We start from the raw sequence: 19,975 nt of genomic DNA, 5'->3' as shown, positions 1-19,975 counted from the left end.
ATTTCAGAATATCAATGATCAGGATAAGACGTTCATCCTTGACATCTTGTCGGGCTGTGTGGAATTTAAAAAGCTGCTGGACGTGGTCGTTAAAGGGTTCTATGCTCAGCATGGACAATGCTTAAGGAGAGGAGATCGAAGCCAGTATGTTGGTGAGTTGAGAGCATTTTGTTGTAGGTTGTACTCAACAAGTAGACGACACAGTAGACTGAGTGTCCATGTGTTGTGTAATTCCACAGTTATCTGTTACCTGGCCACCTTCTGTCTGGATGACCTGGGACTCAAACGCTTTGGAAACATTATCAAATATCTGGACTTCAAAAAGATACAGAAAGTGAGAAAATATGTCTGAAACAATCTGTTGCATTGCAAATAACTCGCATTTAAAAAGTTGAGTCTATTAGGACAATATGCTATTTAACTAGTCTAAATAACTGCGTTCGTTTCCTTTGGTGAAGCTCGTGAGTTTCTTCTTCAATGTCACAAACCTAACTACCTGGATCCAAGGGGAGTGGATTCAGATTTATGATGCTGCTCATGTAGAAACCAACTGGATTTCGCCATTGCTAAGGTGAAGAAAAGTCTAAGTGGTCCGCAGGACAGCCGTTCTCGCTGAATGCGTATCGATCGTTTTTTTTTTTACTGAAAACATTAATACATTCATATATTTTTCCGACCACTAGGTGGTGCCCAGAGATCGACGTCCTTATGGAAAAGCTTAGCGTTGAAATGTCCTGCAAAGCTCAGGTGAAGAACGCTGCGGCCAGAACCACGGTGCCTCAGGAGTTCTGCCTCACCCAGCCTAAGCCCATTCCACAACAAGAAAAACACTCACCTGCAAGTCAGATTTACTAACGTCCTTAATATCCAATCCACGACGGGTCAAATATCTGTCCATCCACCATTCCATCCATCCATCTATGCATCTCTTCAAACTCTGATGCAAAACAAAATGGCTAAAATGTAATTTTTCCTTGACTGAATATATATTTTTCATATATATATATTTCATATATAGGTTCCAAATAGTACTTACAGGGCTCCAAAAGAAGTTACAGAGGTATGAGGGTTTGCTGTATATTAGTTATCAACTCTATTTATTCAGTTACAAGGACATGACAAAATATTAGTATTTTTAGAAAATTATGTGTGTGTGTGTGTGTGTGTGTGTGCGTGTGTGCGTGTGCGTCCTTGTCTTGGCTCCATTGTAGACTAACAACTACCCTATGAAGCTCAACAACACAGCCATTTTGCGGAGTGCAGCCCTGTACAACCACAAAGTGGAGCAGGAACTGAAAAGGTGAAGCCCATGATGGCACTAGTTACCATTGAAACAAAAGAGCCGTCATTCAAACCCACAACAGTTACCAGGCTGGTTCACTAACCATCAACCTCGATGTGAGCTCTCTTTACCTTGTTCCCTCCCTACCTGTACCTGCTCATGAATGGCCAAATGTCATGCCATTAGAATTGATTGTATAATTGTCGTAACAAAAAGTTCTTTATTACATGCTAAGACGGTTTTTAATTTGACCTTTTCTAAGCTTGATGGTTGGATTGTGTGTATGTGTGTGTGTGTATGTGTGTGTGTGTGTGTGTGTGTGTGTGTGTGTGTGTGTGTGTGTGTGTGTGTGTGTGTGTGTGTGTGCATGTGTATGTGAATGTGCGTGCGTGCATGTACGCGTGTGTGCATTATGCATGTGCGTGTGTGTGTCTCCATCCCAGACTTGAACGCCTGGTGGAGGGGGAGCACGAGTCCTCCTCCTTCCTGCGCTGGCAGAAGGAGATGCAGGATCAGGACCTCCAGGGGCAGCGGGCCCAGCTGGAGTGCCGGCGCCTTGAGGGACGTATCAGCCACACGAAGGGGGCCACGGCCCGGGGCCACCTCATGGAGCGCAACCAGAGGACCGCCCAGCTCCAGAAAGAAGAGGTGGGCGACGGGCTTCCTCTGGCCTGCACCCTGACAAAGCCTCCCTGTACTCTGCATGCTTTAAGGGCTGCTAGAGTAACTCTTTTGCATCTGGGTGATCAATTGCATTGACCTTCAGTTTCCTTTCCAATCGTATAGTGTAAATTGTATAACTTTTCAAATACATTGAATGTTTGTTTGCCCCAGGAAGAGTTTTGGCAACGGTAATGTCATGATGTGCTGAGAGGAAAGGAGAATAGATCATCTCTATACTCTACACTGTGTACACACTTGTGTCATTTCTCTTTTCAACGGTTCACAAAGTTTGTTGTTACAGCATTTTTGTCCTGTTGTCGCTGTTGTTTTTTAGGCTTTACAGTCTTTTGGCTGTTAACTTCGTAGTTACTGCATTTTTGATTGTATACTTTGACTCTTAACCAGCATCATCCCAGAGTCACTTTGGACGGAAGGGGCTGAAAGTGCTAAATGACATAAACTATGTAAACGTGAAACCACCAAACCACGTTTGGTCGGTGCGTCTGTCTTGTGTATGACTGCAGCCCCCTCCCCATTCCCAGAGCGAGCAACATCACTGATGATTCGCTGCTTCTCACAGTCCGCCCAGCTGATGCAGAAACAGGCAGAGAAGAGGTTGCGGGAAGAGAAGGAGACCAGGGAGCAGAGGCAGGCGGTGGCCGACGGACACAAGAACTTCAAGGTAGCCATGACCAGACTGCAGGAGCAGAAGCAGGACATCGGTGAGTCCGTCCGCTCCGGCCCGGCCCCAGACAAGCACCTCTCCACTCCTGTCCTCCACACCTTGCCGTTAACAACCTTCTGGTTTCTGTCGTCGACCACGCTCAGTGAAAGAAGTCTCGCAGCAGAAGCAGGAGCTCCTCCGTCAGGCGATGGAGGAGGAGCAGGAGGAGCTCTTCAGGCAGTTCCACCTCGTCCAGGAGACCCGAGCCATTGAGTCTGTGCGTCCCATCAGACACAAGTTTGTGGACGAGACGGAGGTGAGTGCAACTTCATTTCAGTCCCACGCCAGACACCGGAACAGACATCCGAGCCCTCTGCTCTCTGTGATCGTTCAGACCCAACCAATCCGAGCCCTCTGCTCTCTGTGATCGTTCAGACCCAACCAATCTGAGCCCTCTGCTCTCTGTGATCGTTCAGACCCAACCAATCCGAGCCCTCTGCTCTCTGTGATCGTTCACCCAGACGGCGGGCCACGGCCTGCTGGGGGAGATGTCCCCGGCGGAGCTGAGGGCGCGGCTGTCCCTCCAGAGGGAGGCCATGGGCCACGAGCGGGGCCAGAGACGGGAGCAGATCCGGGGGGAGAAGCAGGACAAGGAGCAGCTGCTGCAGGCGCACCTGGAGGCCATCGAACTCCACAGCAAGGCCCTGGCACAAGCCGCCTTGTGCAGGTCAGGGAGGACGCAGAGCCACACTGAGTGGAGCCACGGGGCAGGTCTACTCACTTTGAGAGGGACCCAGCTAAGCCATAAGCCACATTGAATACAACTATTGTGACCCGATTTTGTGCGAATGTAAGAAAGGTTTATTGTCAGCATTATTAAAGTATTAAAGTATTTTCAGTATTAAAGTAATAAAGTGTTAACTGAGAGAGGTTATCAAAAAGAAAACTTACAATTTCTTTGTTAGTCAGAACGGCGTAATATTGTTTCTCTTTCTTCTGACAAATGTACTAAATGATCTAAATGTAAATGTAAATGGATGGCAGGAAGGAGGAGAAGAAGGAGAAGATGTCGAAAGTGAGCGCTCTGCAGCAGGCGGTGCTCGAGGATGAGAGGGTGCGGGCGCTGCAGAAGATCCTGCAGGAGAGACAGAAGGAGAGGCAGAGGCTAAGACCGAGCGCGGGCGTCAAGACAAAAGCGACCGAGGGGGCGTCCAACACGCACAATAGCAAAATACAGCAGGTGATGATGGAACCCATCAGCATGTAGAGCAGCAGCACACACTCTTTTATTGAGTGGGATGTAGAGTTGTACTCTGTTTCCAGTGTATCGTGCCGTTAACAGCTCAGTGTTGTCAGTTCCTTATTTTAACTGTCAACACTTTTCCAGGAAAAACCGGAGGAAGAACGCTGGGCTGAACTAGAGAGAAGCTTAGAGCGTCAGTTACAGAAGACGCACATCAAATGAAATTAATAAAACAACAGCATGGACTATGCTATTTGAGTTCAATATTATTATTAATACGTTGTTATAATTGTATCAGTATCAGTTATCAGACATTTTTAGAAATTATTTTGTTTCTGTATTTGTAACGGCCCCACAAATGGATTCTGTGTCGCCTGTTGTCATTGTTTGTCACCTATAGTGCCCCTGCTGTCTGTAAGATGTAAATACATTCCTGTCAACATCCAGCCCATTCTGCTATCTTCCTGCTCAGTCCTCGCCTAAGTAAAATCACATGATGTACATGTTGTCATATGACACCGAGGAGAACACTCGCACGGTTCGTTCAGTCCTGATTCACCGAGCACCTCTGTAAAGTACAGGCATATTGTCAGGGATGAAATTCTACAACATCGTCTGGTGGTTCAACTTCTACTAGCCGGAGCATGGAATGTTGGGGAATCTCGACCACGATTGCTGCCGCCTGCCTTCTAGGTACGTTGTGATGTTAATGTTATGTTATTGAGTTAAGTTAAGTAACGACACAATTCAAAAGTGCTAACTGGATCTATCTATTTAATTAATTGATCCATTTGTCAGCGTGTTGTGACGTTACAATGCCTACAAGCGTATTTTTAGACCGCTTAATGCAAGTTAAAATAAATCTTAATTCTATACATAAATGGGATTTATAATTAAACTTAAGTTAAATCATAGATGTGTTTATTTTCTCATAATGATGTCTTCATTGACTTTTTCTTACCATTTGAAATAAAGTTGGACCAAACAAAGGATTACGTTGAGCTGCTTGAGAAACAATATGCACCAAGGCAGAGCCGAAGTAGAGGAATCATATGACCCCTCATTCTGAATAATTACATTTCTTGAAGAGGTCAGCTCTTACTCGACCAAGCAGTTAAGCAGCTAATGTGATTATTACCACAATATGGCATCTGTGCAGATCAGCCACTGCCTTGTTTGTTTTTCTCCTACTCACTAGGTGTGTAAAATGTTTTTAAGACGTTTAACTGGTTCAAAACGTTAAAATACACTAAGGCATTCCGTGCCAAATGCTTCTCGGTATCACGGGGCACATCTTGATTAGTCAGTAGACGCATCTGTCTTGAATCATAATACCTTCTGTTTCACATCTCCTAGAGATTGTCAATTAAGCGGCTGGGTTTTGAGCCAACGTTCATACATTGATCTAATGTCTGCGACAACACTAGTACAACACTAGTAAGAAATTAAACCAAATCAGAAACGTTCACTTTTCAGGTATGGTGGTATCCCAGACAACACTCGCTCCAGCCGTGGTGAGCACCACAGCCAGCAGTGAGAACACGACTGATGTGACTGCAACTCCCATGATGCTCAGCACCCTCCCCCCGGGCTGCTCTGGTCTCAACTCCTCGACCTGCGAGGTCTGTGTTCCAGGATCCCACTATGACAACGGTGAGGTTCAACAGCTTGGACTGGTGGCTAACCATTTCCAGCGTTGTGGATGCTTGAAAAATACATCCCCTTTTTACCAAGCTCTATTGGACAGTCCTATATCATATCTGTCTGTGAAACCCTGTGTTGTGTATCACTTTATCAACTGACTGCAACATTAGCTCTTGGGATCATTCATGAGATGGTTGCTTAGAGTTCATGGCGAACAGAAAAAAATGTTTCTGTTATTTGAGGGCAGGAAGAAGGTGGACATTAGGGAGCAGGATTGTGCCAAAATGTGCAAATGTGCTAAGCTTACAGTACGTTTAAAAAAAAAAAAACTCTCCAATAAACACCAACACTGTCAATAGAGCCCTGTCGTGTGAGCCCTATCAATAGAGCCAAATAGAGCCCTTTCAATAGAACCCTGTCAATAGAGCTCTTCCAATAGAGCCCTCACAAAAGAGCCCTGTCGATAGTGCCCTCTCGCTGTCAATCTTGTCAGCAGTCGCTGTCTCATGTCTTCGTAACCCAGGGATTGTCTGGGCCCGATGAGCGGTAACTTGAAACAGGTGCAGCCCTGTTGACTTAAACCCTGTCATGTTGTTTGCTACGTAGCCTAGCCGCGTGGCAAATAACACAAATACATAAAGATTGCTTCTTGACCGAGGAAGGCAGGCAGTGAAGTTGGAGCTGAGGCGGTGAAGCTCACGGCTCTGTGGTTGTTTCCAGGGACCCTGATGTGCTCCTGTTGTCCCGACCCGGGGTCCTGCCTGTTCCCCGGGGCCTGTCTCCTGTGTGCCAGAGGCTTCTTTCAGCCGCTGGCTGGCCAGCAGCAGTGTCTGCCCTGTGGGCTGGGCCTCTATTCAAAGTAACCGCCTACCTCAAACATATGTCCCATATCCATATAATACACGTTGCAAATTCGCACAAAATTATATACGCACAAAATTATAAAAAGTCATTATTGCTCCAAAACTGAGAACGCATTCATGCTGGCTTGCATCTATTTATTGACTACTGATGTGTGAATTGTTTAACTGTACTCTTACATTTAGGGCATTTAGCAGTCGATTTTATCCAAAGCGACTTACAATAAGTACATTTGTCAGAAGAAAAATAAACTACAATAATTTGCTGTCGGTAGAGTAAAGATATTCAAAGAAACAAGTGCCAAGCACTAACAACTGCTAGGTTAACCCCTTCCCCGTTTACAACAAAGATAGCTAGGATAAGATAAGGACGCTCTGCCTCCTGTGATGATGCTAACAACACACTTCCTGTCCTTTGTCGTATTGTTCTTGAAGCGTGACCGGCGGCTCCACCTGCCAGCCCTGCCCGCGCGGGTCTGCTGGCAACATCACCGGGGCGGACGCCTGCAGGAGCTGCACCCCAGGTTTGGGTCCCCGCACCCCCTAGACCCCCTAGACCCACTATGGCCACATTATGGCATACTGTTTGCATTGGAGTCTTCTTATCTTCAATTGCATTAACTATGCAAAACAGTTTAAATTAAAGGTTAAATTGAAACTATTTTTAGTAGAAAAAAAGGTGAGGAAAACAAATGATTAGCAAAAGATGGATGTTGCATAGCATAGGTTTATGATGACGTTGATACATGCATCTATCTACACATGTTCAAATCAGATCTGTTTTATATTTTTCAGGCTTCTTCTCATCTCAGCCAGCTTCCAGCTCATGTAACCCGTGTCTTCAGGGAACCTTCTGCAAGTAAGCTGCCCAGAGGACTCTCCCCCTCCCCGCCTGTCTGCCATGATTAGTACCGTTTGTACCACATCACATGCCCACAGCTCATGGTTCTGCTTTCTGGAACATAACAATCAAAGCAGTTGCATGGATACAGCAGAGACCAGAGAAGCTGAGGAGGATTTAGCTTTCCTGATATTTTGAGTTGGAGCTCGACGTTGGTAGTATTATGAATTGAACCCCTCAACTGATCTGTTCTTTAACTTAATATGTTCGCCACAGGGAACCCAAAAAGTACCTATGAAAAAAAAAACCTATGAAAAGTTAGCTTTAGGGGACTTGTGCTTACTTAATTCCCGAAAATCTTGAAGGTCTATCTGTGGTCTGTTGTCCAGTTTAATTGGAACATCTGGTCAACACAATAGAAATAGCTTTGGCTCAGACAATCATTAAGCCAACGGGCAGCTTAATTACATTTTCTTGTGAATTTAAAAGTTCACTTTTTTTGTACTAGTTAGGGGCATATCTGCTTTTGTTTCCAGCTCCTCTATCTCACAGCAGTCGCTGCTTTGTACTTCCTCATCTAATCTAAAATACCCATTTCCAATCTATCTTTATTTTACATTGCCTCTTCCGGTAGCTCCTCTAACTGTGCGCAGTGCCCCGTCTGTCCTGTCGGCACAGAATCCCTTCTGTTGGCTTCAAAGGAATGCACTCAATGTCGGCCAGGTAACTGTGGATTTTAATTTAATTAAAAATGATATACCAACAGACTGTATTATTGTTAACAGCTGTCAAATATGTTAAATGTAGATCCACCAGTGATAAAGACCCAGGGGCCTCTCGCGTGAGAGTCAGATATTCAAATGTTTTGTTTTGGTTTTGGTTGGTTTGGTTTCGGACAGGCATGCACAAGGCAGCTCATCAGATGATGTGTCAAATCTGCAGCAGTGGATTCTTCCAGATCCACTGGGGCAGGGAGAACTGTGATGTCTGTCCTGAAAACCACTACTGTCCTGTGAGTGTTGATCTGCTTAGATAACAGTAAATATAATATTGTTCCACAAATTTCGTCAACACGCATCAAAATGCTGAAAACATTTGTTGCCGTACAAATAACTTAATAGACGTCACATGTTTGGGATTTCAGCAATTTTCCTATTCAACACTAGAGGGTGCTAAAGTGTTCGCTTTTGCCCGTATGCTGCCGCCGTTGACTGCCGTCAACTGTGTTTGTCCTTTTACTAGAGTCCCGATGTGAGCCCCATCCTCTGCCCCGGGGACGCCTTCTGTCCAGCGGGGAGCAGCTCCCCCAGCTACTGCATGGAGACGTTCTTCCGCAAGTCAGGGGAAACGTGTGCACTCGCCCCGGTCACCATCGCTCTGCTAGTCATCGGTGCAGGGGGTGAGTAGCGTTGAAAAAGCAATAAGATTGTCGTTTTTTTATATCTTTATTTGATTAAAAATGACTTCTAAAAAAGAAATGCACTTTGTCCTCAAACCAGAGGATTTTGTTTTAATATACATAACATATACACAGCATTCACCCACACAAAATAGAGAAGACCAAAAAATACATTCATGCACCCATTCACACACCGATGGTGGTGTCAACCATTTTTACGACAGCCAACTCGTTGGGAGCAGTTAGGGTTAGGTGTGCTTGCTCAAGGACACCTTGACAGGAGGTCGAGGTGGAGATGGGGATCGAACCAGCAACCCTCTGGTTACCAGCAAACCGAGGGATGGGATGATGGGAGTTTTGTGTCTGATAAAAAAACCAACCCTGTTCATTGTGTTCCCAGTGGCCTTCCTCTTAGTCATCCTACTGGTCCTCCGTCGACGGAGAGACACGGACAGCGAGCTGTCCGCCGCCCGCGCCCCGCTGCTCCGCAAGGAACGTCCTCAGGGCCGCTACCACGGCATGCCCTGCGACGCAGAACCCGTGTACGCTGGCTGGTGATGAACACCCGCTGGTCCTAATGGGACGCCTGCATGTTCTGGTCCTCACTAAACGGCCACATGGAGGCGCTGTGTTTTGCCTCTACAGTGGATGAAGAAGATGTCCTGAACGCCTAGCTTTGTTGATTTGAATACTATGTGGAAGATTGTTTTTTTGTGGTACTTTTTACTGACAATTTTCCATGTTTCGTTGGCTTACACTGTTGTAGTTATTTTATTAGATTATTGAAACAATCCCTATTTTGTATCTTAGGCGAAGGAGTCTAGACTCGGTTGTGAATTTTGATGAGGACATTCCCTCTGTCTGCAAACGCTGTCTTATGTTGAGCACTTTGTTTCTCTGAATTAATTTAATGTGTGTTACTTTGCACTCACATCGCTGCAGATTTGCTGGGTGTTTCTGCTTTGGTTGTAAGCTTTTGGTTGTACAAAGTCATTTTTTATGTATTTGATTGTGGTACCTAAAGTTGAATGTTTTTTTTGTTTAGCATTTGTCATCTGTCGTATTTATAATGATACTGTGTTTTAATGAAAACAAATACAATGATATCATCCCGGGCTGGACCACAGTTTAACTTGCACTATGCAATCTGTTTTTCAGATGAACAAAGAAAGTATTAAAACTGTACAGAGTTTCTGACGGCGAGGTCAATATGTGTCTGTGGTGGGCTGTTTTTGCATTTGTTATTGCAAAATTGTCTTTGAAATATCAAATATCTACACATTGAAATATAAAGTGTACCTTGTCAATATATTAATATAGCTATAACTACAATACGAATGTATTATCTTAAAAAATAAATAAAAAGGCTATAAACTTTAAAGCAAGGTATTGCCTTACATGAAAATCATTTCGACATCAAGAGCGTTATGCATTTTAACAAAACCGTGCAGCTTGTCCTTTGAGCTTTCCGTAGTAGTCTTACAATAAACATGGCGGCGGCCTTGGTGAGGAAGGTCCCTGGTACGTATTTGTCAAATGTAATGTGTTCGTTGAGAGCTTTCATAACATCTGAGAGCTTTAATGACATCTGACATAATACAAACAACTAAAGAGACTATCGATGTCATCTCTTATATCACATGTTTTAGCTATTGTAGCTACAAAGCTAATGCATGCAACCCTCAACACCATGTCCTGTCCGAATTTCTTCGTAGTGTTACTTGCCAGGTTTCCTCAATTATGTCACCCCATCAGTAACTGCATAGCTGATCCATTTTAGAGATCGGTTTTATTTTATTTTACATGTGCGACTTTAATAAATTTGTGTTGCATAGGCCTGCTGAGACCTCTGATGTCCTGCGCCAGGGCAGCCAAGATTGGCCAGTTTTCTACCATAACGCGACCCCAGACATCTCCGATATTTGCTGCCGCTACTATCAGGGCTTCTCCGGCTTCTCATTCATGTCTTCCAGCCCAATGCAGCATCTTGCAACGGTAAACACTGTCCTACAAAGGACATCACCACACTGAATTATTGTGTGCTGACACTGGAAGTGATTGAACTATGTAAATAAATTGTATTTCTTTTCAGTGTCGCACCTCTGCTTCCTAGTTTGGGTCTGCAGCCATGCCGAACCCTGACCTACTTTGGGCTGCGGAAGGGAAAGAAGAAGTCCGTGAGGTCCGTGGTGAAGCGGTTCCTGAGGCTCCATTGTGGTCTCTGGGTCAGACGACAGGTACAAGATGAATCATAGTTTCTTGAGTGGACATATCAAAAAACGAATACTGTGTTAAAATCAATACGCTCTTCTGATAACTCATGAACAAGTGGATCATTACATAGTGTATATATATAAAAATATAATATTTTCTCAACTTTCTTTCAATAAATAGGCCGGATACAAGAAGAAACTATGGAAGAAGATGCCTGCCAGACGGTACAGATTGAGGCAGCATGTGTTCTGTAACAAGACGCAGAGCAAGATGCTGGATAAAATGACCGGTCCATTCTGGAAGAGAAGAAACTGGTACCTTGATGATCCCTACTTTAAATACCATGATCGTGTCAACCTGAAAGTATAAATCCTGTGTATATATTGTCTTTGATTATGGTTTAATAAAGTTATTGATGGAAAAAATAAGTTTGTCTTCCATTCTTATGTAAACACTTGGTCTTGCCTTATGGCGTCTGAGACAGAATTAAAGTTTTTTAGTTAATTGTTCTAACTTTTATATTTAAGTATTTACTCCTGGTCATTCCTGCCCTGGTTTTATGGAGGTAGATTTGTGTCTTTATTATGGAATCAAACAGAATATGTTTGAGAGCAAAACTTTCCACACTGCAATCAAAAAATAGATTTGAGAGCAAAACTATCAACACTGCAATCAAAAAATGTTTTATTGCAAGTAAAATAAATGTGATTAAAAATGTATTAATGGGAATCCAAAAGTTTTGTCTGCAAATCCAAAAGTTGTTTGTTTGCTGTTTGCGAATCCAAAAGTTTTGCTTGCGAATCCAAAAGTTTTGCTTGCGAATCCAAAAGATGCCGAAAGATGTAAGACACGTCTCTATTGGCCAGTCTCGATCGGAGTGACAGCTTACATCCACAGTTAGTAACGAGAGAGGGAGTTTTGAAGTCCATGATGAGACCGAGCGGGACTCGGGAGCTGAGTTGCCAAGCTGTCACTCCGATCGAGACTGGCCAATAGAGACATGTCTTACATCTTTCGGCGTAGGTCCCGCCCACGAGATTCAGCTCAACAGCAAGCAAAACTTTTGGATTCGCAAGCAAAACTTTTGGATTCGCAAACAAAACTTTTGGATTCCCATTAATACATTTTTAATCACATTTATTTTACTTGAAATAAAACATTTTTTGATTGCAGTGTCGATAGTTTTGCTCTCAAATCAATTTTTTGATTGCAGTGTGGAAAGTTTGCTCTCAAACCTATTCTGTTTGATTGCATAATAAAGACACAAATCTACCTCCATAGGTTTAGCCGTTCGTATCCTCATCACATGCGTTGGCTGGTCCAAGGTCAAAAACCAGATCAGTCATTAATCTCATTATTGATCCTTTCTTATCAGAGTTTAAATAACTCCGCCTTCCCTGCTAAGCCAGCTGTTATTAAGAATTTTATTGGAAACGTAATACCTTTCTCTCATTTGCACTTTAGAAGATCATGGATTAAAACACAAGCAGGTTCAGTTGTCATATTTAATGGCTGTATGTCAATTCACCAACAGAAGCATAACAATAAATGGATAGCCATGCACATTACTCCTTTAGAGTCCTTCCGTTTTAAAGACTGCTGACATTCTGGCCTGCCAGAAAAGATTGTATGCTATGTTGTATATATATATGTTAAATAAGATGTGTACATATATATTCCAGAAAACACTAAATTAAATGATTACAAAATGTCTATCAGTAATGCATTGATAAGGCCAAAAACAAGTTCACACTATTTCACTTAAAACCCATTTTCATAAAAACAAATAAACATGCAATGATAAATGCATATGATTCAGATGTATACAAATCTGGTACATAGCAATGATCTAGTTATTTTGTTTTACTTTATGAATTTCTTGATTATAGGAAAAAGACGACTAATGCTGCAACACTTCAGAGTTTTGTGATCACAGTAAAGACCTGCAGTTTCCACCATTGAGCTATGGAAAGAAATATTGTGTGCATAACAGCTCTACGACATAAGAGTAAAGAAGGGTGTAAACAGAACAGTGGTACCTGAGGAGCTTTTGTTTCAAACTTCCAACCGCCTCGATAAGATACAGTAAATGACAGGATTGCTTGATTAAAATCCTGCCATCCTGGACAGACAAATTCGTCAGAGAGTGTAAAACCATTTAGCCAGATACACAGGTGAATCAACTAAATTCAGCAGTGCGACATCAGGAGCCAAGCAGATCACCTCTCACTAGAAAAAATAAATCCACAATTTGAACAGTCGAAAAGTAATATCGGAAACCTGCTAACCAATACAAATAATCACGTGATCTTGTGTTCATAAAATTAATAGAAGACCCATGGGTTTTTAATTGCTCGGTGAGGACATCGTTACACAGTGTTTCTTAATTAAGGATGTTCATATATCTTTGATATATATAATATTTTGATGTATACATAAACAGTTTTCCAACTATTCATACACATCTTAATTTTGAAACAGAAAAAGAACAGAAATTGTGAGTAGATTTGACAAAGTGTGAATCTGATTTGAATTTGACAGAAATTACTCAAAACAGCTTCACATATCTTCTCTTGGTATATTACCACACATACAAATGTAATAAACAGATATAATGGTGCATTTATCAGTTGAGACGACCAGCCATTTCTTGCCACCCATTTAGTCTCTTCCTTAATATTAAGGACAATATTTGTAATCATACACGAGTGCAATTAGATAAAAATACTCCAGCCCACAGTGGAAGTATGGAACATATTTTTTTCCAATTAGCTTTTCAAGGCTGTTGACAATTGCCAATACTAATATGGTTGCCTTAGACCCTATTGGCATGTCACTGCTTGACCAACTAAAAATATATCCATACTGATTACATTTAAGTAGAGCAGCTTAGTAGTAGAGATCTCTAAAGTCAGCATGTATCAGAAACGGTTAATTTCAACGGGTTGACCTGGGGGTCTCTGCAGGAGCTACTCCATAAGTGGGACCGTCACTACTCATCAAGTGGGACTTTGTCACTGACCATTTCTGACATGACACTCAGCCAATACTTTCGTTTAATCAGCGACAATCAGGTCAGTGAACAAAGGACAAGGAAGATCAACCATGCAACTGATATAAAAACAACCCAACAAATGCGATGCGAATCACATGAGATGTACACACACACACACACACACACACACACACACACACACACACACACACACACACACACACACACACACACACACACACACACACACACACACACACACACACAGCACAATAACCACCAACATAAAATCCAGATGTCCGTCGGCATGAAAATCATCCATTCTTGTGACCAGCATCAGTCTGAGACACCTCCTCTTTTGTTTTCTAAAAGCAAGTCCCTCAGGGTATTTATAAACACACAAGGGTCTTAAGTCACTTTGGTTACCCTACTCCATAACAAGGCTGCTTAATATATGTAGCTTTTGGCCATACACAATTTTTCCTCTGTATTTGTTTTACATTTTTTTGTTTTGCAGTGAAGGCAGCTGAAGAGGTCTGGACTCGGGTTCCACATGGCTTCATTGTGAAGAAAGAGCACTCCTGGATCTTGTGAGCGGCCTTAAGACTCTAGGAGGAGGCTAAAAGGAGAGGAGACAAATATAGATGGGGTTTTAAAAAACTAGGGGGCAGAAGGGGTTGAGTTAACAAAGAATGACTAGTGATTTAAAATAACATTTAGTATCATTTTCAAATCCATAGTTGAGTGTGACAGATGCAAGCAAGCGCTATATTTAGAAAGGTCTGAGTGGACAGGTTGGCAGAGAATACGGCTTGTCATGTCAACTGTTTCTAATTTTAAATGTTAAGTTAGTATACTATATATATAGTGGTTTTTGAATTGAACTACAAACAGAATCAGTCCGTTTGTCTGCCTGAATCCCGTCAGAGGTGTTTTCCAGCGGTCACCTCCCTACCTGTAAGTTCTTATAATCAAACAATAAAGATAATAAATAAAGATCCCCAGTATAAAAGATTTAAGTTCATGCACTTCATTCAGTAGCACTCCAAGCATCCCGAGTCCCCGATTAAGGAGTTCCAGGCCTCCTCATGTTTTAGTTGGACACATAGCAGGACACATTAGGGAGTGAGTCGGTTAATCGCACTCTTCATGTGTGCTCATTTACAATCAGGCAGCAGCAGGACAGCCGTGTTATTCAACGGGCAGTACCTCCGGGGCCTTCTTCTTAATCAGCCTTAGCTGGGGTGAGCGTGACCCCACCTGCACCCCTCTCCCCACGTCCTCCCCCTCCTCCTGTGTCTGGGGAGCAGGGCCCTGGGTGGGGGAGGTGGAGGGTGGAGAGGGTGGAGAGGGCCAGAGAGTCTGGGACTGCAGCTCCTCGGTGCTACAGTGCTCCAAGACCTCATATTCAGCCATGTCAAAATCCTCCTGCCCTGGTGCCATGGAAGAGGACGGCCAGAGGGGTCAAGAACCGGACGGGACACAGAAACATGGCATCTGCCCTTTTAAAGTGGGAGCGCCATTCCCAGAGTATCCCTGTAATTGCTGGAGGGTTGCAACATACTTCTGTGAGCTGAGTTATGATAGATTTCCATCATAATGGTTGGAGAACATTGCTCGGTGACACAGGATAAGAGCAAAAAGAAAATAGTTCAATAGGAACTCGTAAACCAAACCCATATTCTAATGAGTGCCTTCAGGCGCAGACCGCGTGTTCAACGCTCCCTCTGCTTCAGGTTGACACAAGGATTAATACATACTGAAGTGTGTTTCCTTTTGTTTAGTATAACTTAGTTGGGTTACATTGTTAGTTTGGGATGAAAGCTTGTTGTTCGAATGTATTTGTGTTTAGTAGATCATTTGCCCTTTTTGAATGTTTACTCAAAATTAAAGTAATAATTATTAATCTTTTTAAGTTACTTGTCAAGCTAGAAATGAATTGTAATTCAGTTAGAATATATTATTCAGGTTGTGCAACGATTTTCAAAGTAACAATTGCTGTCCTTTTGTCAACAACAAATTATTGTATTTCAAGATAAAAGCGAGGCTGAAAGGCATCAACAATTGAACAGCAGTCTGTAACATGTACACTATGTACAGCAGTAAAAAGCTGTTAAACACAGACATTTTCAAAACAATGGAATGAGCTCAAGGTACAACTTCATTAATGGTTGTTCATGTGCATAAGCAGCACTGTGGCGACCTGTGGCTGTCAGCCTGTTCCAGACAGGAAGTCAGCTTCAGGATGAGGGGGAAACCAGGAGGGCAAAGGCATGCCTCATATCTGCAGATTGTGTGTTTTTGTAAAGCCACCCAGCCCAGTACGATATTCAGATACCACAGGAGGCTAGGCTAAGTCTGATTCCCATTACTGCCCTTAACCCAAAATCTCAACCCTACCCCTCGCTGTAGCATAGGGTTGTCACATTAGTCCTTATATTGAGGGGTAAGGGGTAATGGGTAGGGCTAATATCCCCTTAAAGTTGAGATTTTCGATGGGCACACTAGCAGACAGGGGTTGTGGCTTGCTCCCGCAATAGCCTGCGAGAAAATGGAAAATCAAGAAAAATCCCCGGCAAGATGGCGGGCGAAAAGATGCGACTGGATCGAAAACCACAAATGTAAGTGTAACTATGTTAATAATCATTAAACAAATGATGATGACCAAGGCTCTCCTATTAATGGGCCATATAATGACAGCACCCACCGTACGAAAGGAATGCAATATGTCCTGACAGCACTGAGAGCCCTCACCCAGACACCAGTCACCCAGTTATCACCCGTTGAGACCACACCTCGGGCGTGTGATCTTTCTCTGTCTCCTTATTGGTCAGTAGAAGGACCGTTTTCCCCACCTTTGCTGTAACTCTCTGACTTGCTGCGCATCATGGACCGCGCCCGGTGCTGCGACGCCAACTCGCGTTCCCCGTCGACCAAGTCTGAGTCCGCCTGGCAGGACGACAGGTCCTGCATGCTGAAGCTCCTCAGCCTATCAGACAGGACGCCCTGACCCTGGAGGGGAGGGGCAACACAGAGCAGCCTCAGGTGTCACAGCTGCTGTGGGGGGAACAGCAGCCACTCTGTCCGGGTGGAGAAGAACACTCCCCAGAACAACTCAGAGGAGTTTGACCTTTGTGTATTACTGGAAAAAAACACTTGCGCGCGCGCACACACACACACACACACACACACACACACACACACACACACACACACACACACACACACACACACACACACACACACACACACACACACACACACACACACACACACACACACACACACACACCACACCACACCACACCCATAGAGTTGTTTTCTCCTATTGATAGTCCACAAAGAGCAGAATCCCCATTGAAGTGGCTTTCAACTTCAACATTTCACAAACAAAAAGAAAAGGGACAACAGGACGAACAACAAGCCGTCCACCGGACAGCGCTGCTGAAATGCCCGGGCTCAGCAGTACCTTTGACGCTGCCATGACGGCTGCCGCAGCTGCCACGTTCAACCCTTTCCTCCCAAAATGCACCAGGGTGTCATAGCTTTTGTCCTTGGCCTGGCAGAGGTACTCATCAATGTCCTGCAACCGACACACACAACAAATGAATACAATGATTTATAAGAGATAAAACAACACTGTCTCTCTGGTGATGGGGCCCAAGAGAAACTAAATGAAGATTATGATCCTTCTGAATCTTCAGTTATCATCAAGCTCCAAACACAATGTTGATGAAACATAAAGGGAAGGACATGGTGGTGGTACTTATGTCATCACTGTGGATCTCCCTTGGCCTTGCTTGAGGAAGGGGAAGAGGAAGGGAAAGAGGAAGGGAAAGGCAGGTTGAACACGGGGATGGGCCATCACCTTCTCTTTGGAGGAAAGCGTGGGATGAACAAATTTCCTGTAGAGCACGCTGGCTCCCTTTGTGTATGGGGACAGCAGCCACACCACGAAGGCTATCTTCAGCTCATAATAGAAGGGGATCCTGCAGGGAAGAAAATACAATGATTAAGCACCTCTAAGGTCACTTTTCCTCCTTCCCTGTTAACGTTGTAATATTTCTAAGAGTATTCACCGTTTGACACATCAGTGACCTTTAAAAATACACAATGGTTGATGTTTGCTGTTATTAAAAAAAAATACCCCTTACCAACATAGAAACATGTCCGTAAATACTTCTGCAGCGGTAAATAAGGCAAATATTATCCAATACATCATCCATTTTACCTGAAACGGAACAAGGAAAATAATTTACAATAACAAATGACTTACAAAAGCGCTCCATGTCATATGGGATTATGAAACATAACAGTGATATACTTACATATTCTTTAACGTCTTTCGACTTAACCGCCTTATATGATGAGTATGCAGGGTATAGTGTCCCAAATACAAGTCTGCAAGATAAGACAATATCAGCCATGTTGTGTACACACAATCAAAATCTCTAAGCTGAACCCAGACCGACTACACTAAAACACCAGGAATATGTTGTCACGTTTGTGGTTAAACGCAAAACCAAAATATGGCCTTCGTTTGTGTTATGGACAAGTTGTGTTGTGTCGAGTTTAGACACACCTGCGCTGCTGACTCCAGTCCAGCCACAGGACTGGAGGGCAGACCCAAGAGTTCAACGGCTCAGCAACAGCTGTGAGCGTGACCTGATCAAATTACTGCCCTACATAAAATTGCACCACGTTGGCCTGGCATGAGAACATCACTGCCACGACAGACCTCTCAAACAAGACAACAAGAGTCACTGGCTGTCAAATAGACTGGGCTGCTCGAAGCGGACGGATGTTTTTTTGTCCCAAAGTCAATATCTCAAACTGGCCCCCATGTGACAGTGTTGCCCAGCCGGAACCGAATACGCCAACTTGCTTGTAACAGGATATTGTAATCTAAATTTAATTGACGTAGGCAACGATCTTGAAGATGTGTAGGCCTACGTGCTATTACTTAGTAGGCCTGTATAAAACGATAGCCTACAATCTATGAAGACGCTGGTCGAAAAGCACAAGAAAAAATCAACTGATCATGGCAATGGTTCATGGAATACCATTCTATTATTATATAGTGAATCGATGCTACATGAAACCTACAGCCCTAATCGTAGTATTAAAAGTAGCAGTTGAATTGTAACTAGAGAAGGCGAACCCATCCCTTTGTTTTCACAATACCAGACCCTTCAAATGATCACATCGGGTTTCGGTCACCTCTCATGGGCTGAAATCCGCGGGTTATGGGATAGGCCACCCTACATTTCTATATCAGCGATATTCTAACACATCATACCCCTACTGATTTGACATTCCCCTACAATCCTGTCAGCCTTTTGTCTGCTTTTGAACAACAATGGCATTGCATGCTCGTCATTTATTGGGCTACCTCTTGTTGAAATAAAATGTAGCCTATAGTTATAAAAAATCTACTTGCAAATACAAAATCAGCACACAGGTCCTCTGAAACACCCTAGTCATGCTTTATTGTACTAGAAATAAGACCACGTCTCTGTAGCCATATAAAGCGACTGCTGGGCTGCACCTGGCCAATGGACCGGGTGGCCTATATAACACACAACGAAATATACCGTGTTTCTTGTCTGCTTCAATGACAAGAAAATTATTGGCGAAAAAATATAATATTACTTACACCACAAGTCTGGAAATAATCCACGAGACCATTGCGCTGTGTAGCCGAGCGAACGCTCCGTCTGCGGGGAGGAGTTCCTGACTGGCGCTCCACCAGCGGACAGGCGCGTAGCTCGAGGCGCACGCAGCCAAGAACGTGCAGAATAAACAGTGGATGGTCTATAATAACCTTCAACCATAGATGGCATTGTTGTCATGCATAAGAAAAACAAAACACCGACTTCATAATGCTTAGGCCTACTGTCCAGACGGAAGATTAGTGTACGTTGTTACTGCTGGTTGACATCGTTATTAATATATAGGCCTCCACACGATTAATACAGTTTGATTTACCTCCGTCGTTAGAAAATAATGGAAGACCTGTATTTGACATGATGCTTGATATTTCATGAACCTCGGTTCAAGGTTGGGACTCCGGACGCTAGAAATAGGAGAATTAGTGCAGGATCGAGTTACTGGCTGTAGCTAGGGAATGCTGTTGCTTTCAGGAAACAAATCTCTTTCTCCACTTTCAT

The 19,975-nt window shown here is 43.4% G+C and overlaps 4 protein-coding genes across 4 annotated transcripts in view; 3 read left to right on the top strand and 1 right to left on the bottom strand.

Moving 5' to 3' along the window:
* cfap99 (cilia and flagella associated protein 99) overlaps window positions 1-4,074 on the top strand; it is a gene marked incomplete at its 3' end in the record, with an annotated part of 4,411 nt that extends 337 nt beyond the window's left edge. The window contains exons 2-13 of the mRNA XM_084481925.1: window positions 8-152; window positions 240-334; window positions 459-571; window positions 684-837; window positions 1,019-1,060; window positions 1,212-1,300; window positions 1,726-1,930; window positions 2,526-2,667; window positions 2,774-2,925; window positions 3,131-3,336; window positions 3,654-3,849; window positions 3,997-4,074. Of these exons, the coding sequence (XP_084338051.1) occupies window positions 8-152; window positions 240-334; window positions 459-571; window positions 684-837; window positions 1,019-1,060; window positions 1,212-1,300; window positions 1,726-1,930; window positions 2,526-2,667; window positions 2,774-2,925; window positions 3,131-3,336; window positions 3,654-3,849; window positions 3,997-4,074 (1,617 nt within the window). The remainder of the gene's footprint in view (window positions 1-7; window positions 153-239; window positions 335-458; window positions 572-683; window positions 838-1,018; window positions 1,061-1,211; window positions 1,301-1,725; window positions 1,931-2,525; window positions 2,668-2,773; window positions 2,926-3,130; window positions 3,337-3,653; window positions 3,850-3,996) is intronic.
* Window positions 4,075-4,410: 336 nt separating this feature from the next.
* Window positions 4,411-9,835, top strand: LOC311362399 (uncharacterized protein). The gene is made up of 9 exons (XM_084482230.1): window positions 4,411-4,545; window positions 5,329-5,505; window positions 6,217-6,355; window positions 6,792-6,880; window positions 7,152-7,215; window positions 7,832-7,920; window positions 8,097-8,209; window positions 8,440-8,596; window positions 8,997-9,835. The coding sequence occupies exons 1-9, from the start codon at window positions 4,497-4,499 to the stop codon at window positions 9,152-9,154; spliced, it is 1,035 nt and encodes a 344-aa protein (XP_084338356.1). The 5' UTR covers window positions 4,411-4,496; the 3' UTR covers window positions 9,155-9,835.
* Window positions 9,836-10,062: 227 nt separating this feature from the next.
* Window positions 10,063-11,229, top strand: mrpl35 (mitochondrial ribosomal protein L35). The gene is made up of 4 exons (XM_084481833.1): window positions 10,063-10,117; window positions 10,432-10,591; window positions 10,689-10,833; window positions 10,991-11,229. Exons 1-4 carry the CDS (start codon window positions 10,087-10,089, stop codon window positions 11,177-11,179), a joined length of 525 nt encoding a protein of 174 aa, XP_084337959.1. The 5' UTR covers window positions 10,063-10,086; the 3' UTR covers window positions 11,180-11,229.
* Window positions 11,230-12,301: 1,072 nt separating this feature from the next.
* Window positions 12,302-19,547, bottom strand: reep1 (receptor accessory protein 1). The gene is made up of 8 exons (XM_084481809.1): window positions 19,462-19,547; window positions 18,134-18,206; window positions 17,960-18,036; window positions 17,674-17,794; window positions 17,275-17,388; window positions 16,661-16,817; window positions 15,015-15,238; window positions 12,302-14,424 (listed from the first exon to the last, which is right to left on the bottom strand). The coding sequence occupies exons 1-8, from the start codon at window positions 19,491-19,493 to the stop codon at window positions 14,365-14,367; spliced, it is 858 nt and encodes a 285-aa protein (XP_084337935.1). The 5' UTR covers window positions 19,494-19,547; the 3' UTR covers window positions 12,302-14,364.
* Window positions 19,548-19,975: the final 428 nt, after the last annotated feature.

The sequence above is a fragment of the Micromesistius poutassou genome (assembly GCF_964030765.1).
Source record: "Micromesistius poutassou genome assembly, chromosome: 17".
NCBI lineage: Eukaryota > Metazoa > Chordata > Actinopteri > Gadiformes > Gadidae > Micromesistius > Micromesistius poutassou.
This window is presented reverse-complemented; position numbering and strand designations above follow the sequence as displayed.

Bases quoted from the DNA above. Each gene is read 5' to 3' on its own strand.
- reep1 (XM_084481809.1), bottom strand. From the start codon at position 19,493: ATGGTCTCGTGGATTATTTCCAGACTTGTGGT. The intron at 17,795-17,959 runs GTAAGGGGTATT...TCTTCCCTGCAG, and splicing joins ACGGACATGTTTCTATGTTG to GATCCCCTTCTATTATGAGC. The intron at 16,818-17,274 runs GTACTGCTGAGC...CCTCCCCTCCAG, and splicing joins CCGTCATGGCAGCGTCAAAG to GGTCAGGGCGTCCTGTCTGA.
- mrpl35 (XM_084481833.1), top strand. From the start codon at position 10,087: ATGGCGGCGGCCTTGGTGAGGAAGGTCCCTG. The intron at 10,118-10,431 runs GTACGTATTTGT...TGTGTTGCATAG, and splicing joins CTTGGTGAGGAAGGTCCCTG to GCCTGCTGAGACCTCTGATG. The intron at 10,834-10,990 runs GTACAAGATGAA...TTCAATAAATAG, and splicing joins GTCTCTGGGTCAGACGACAG to GCCGGATACAAGAAGAAACT.
- LOC311362399 (XM_084482230.1), top strand. From the start codon at position 4,497: ATGGAATGTTGGGGAATCTCGACCACGATTGCTGCCGCCTGCCTTCTA. The intron at 7,921-8,096 runs GTAACTGTGGAT...GGTTTCGGACAG, and splicing joins ATGCACTCAATGTCGGCCAG to GCATGCACAAGGCAGCTCAT. The intron at 8,210-8,439 runs GTGAGTGTTGAT...TCCTTTTACTAG, and splicing joins CTGAAAACCACTACTGTCCT to AGTCCCGATGTGAGCCCCAT.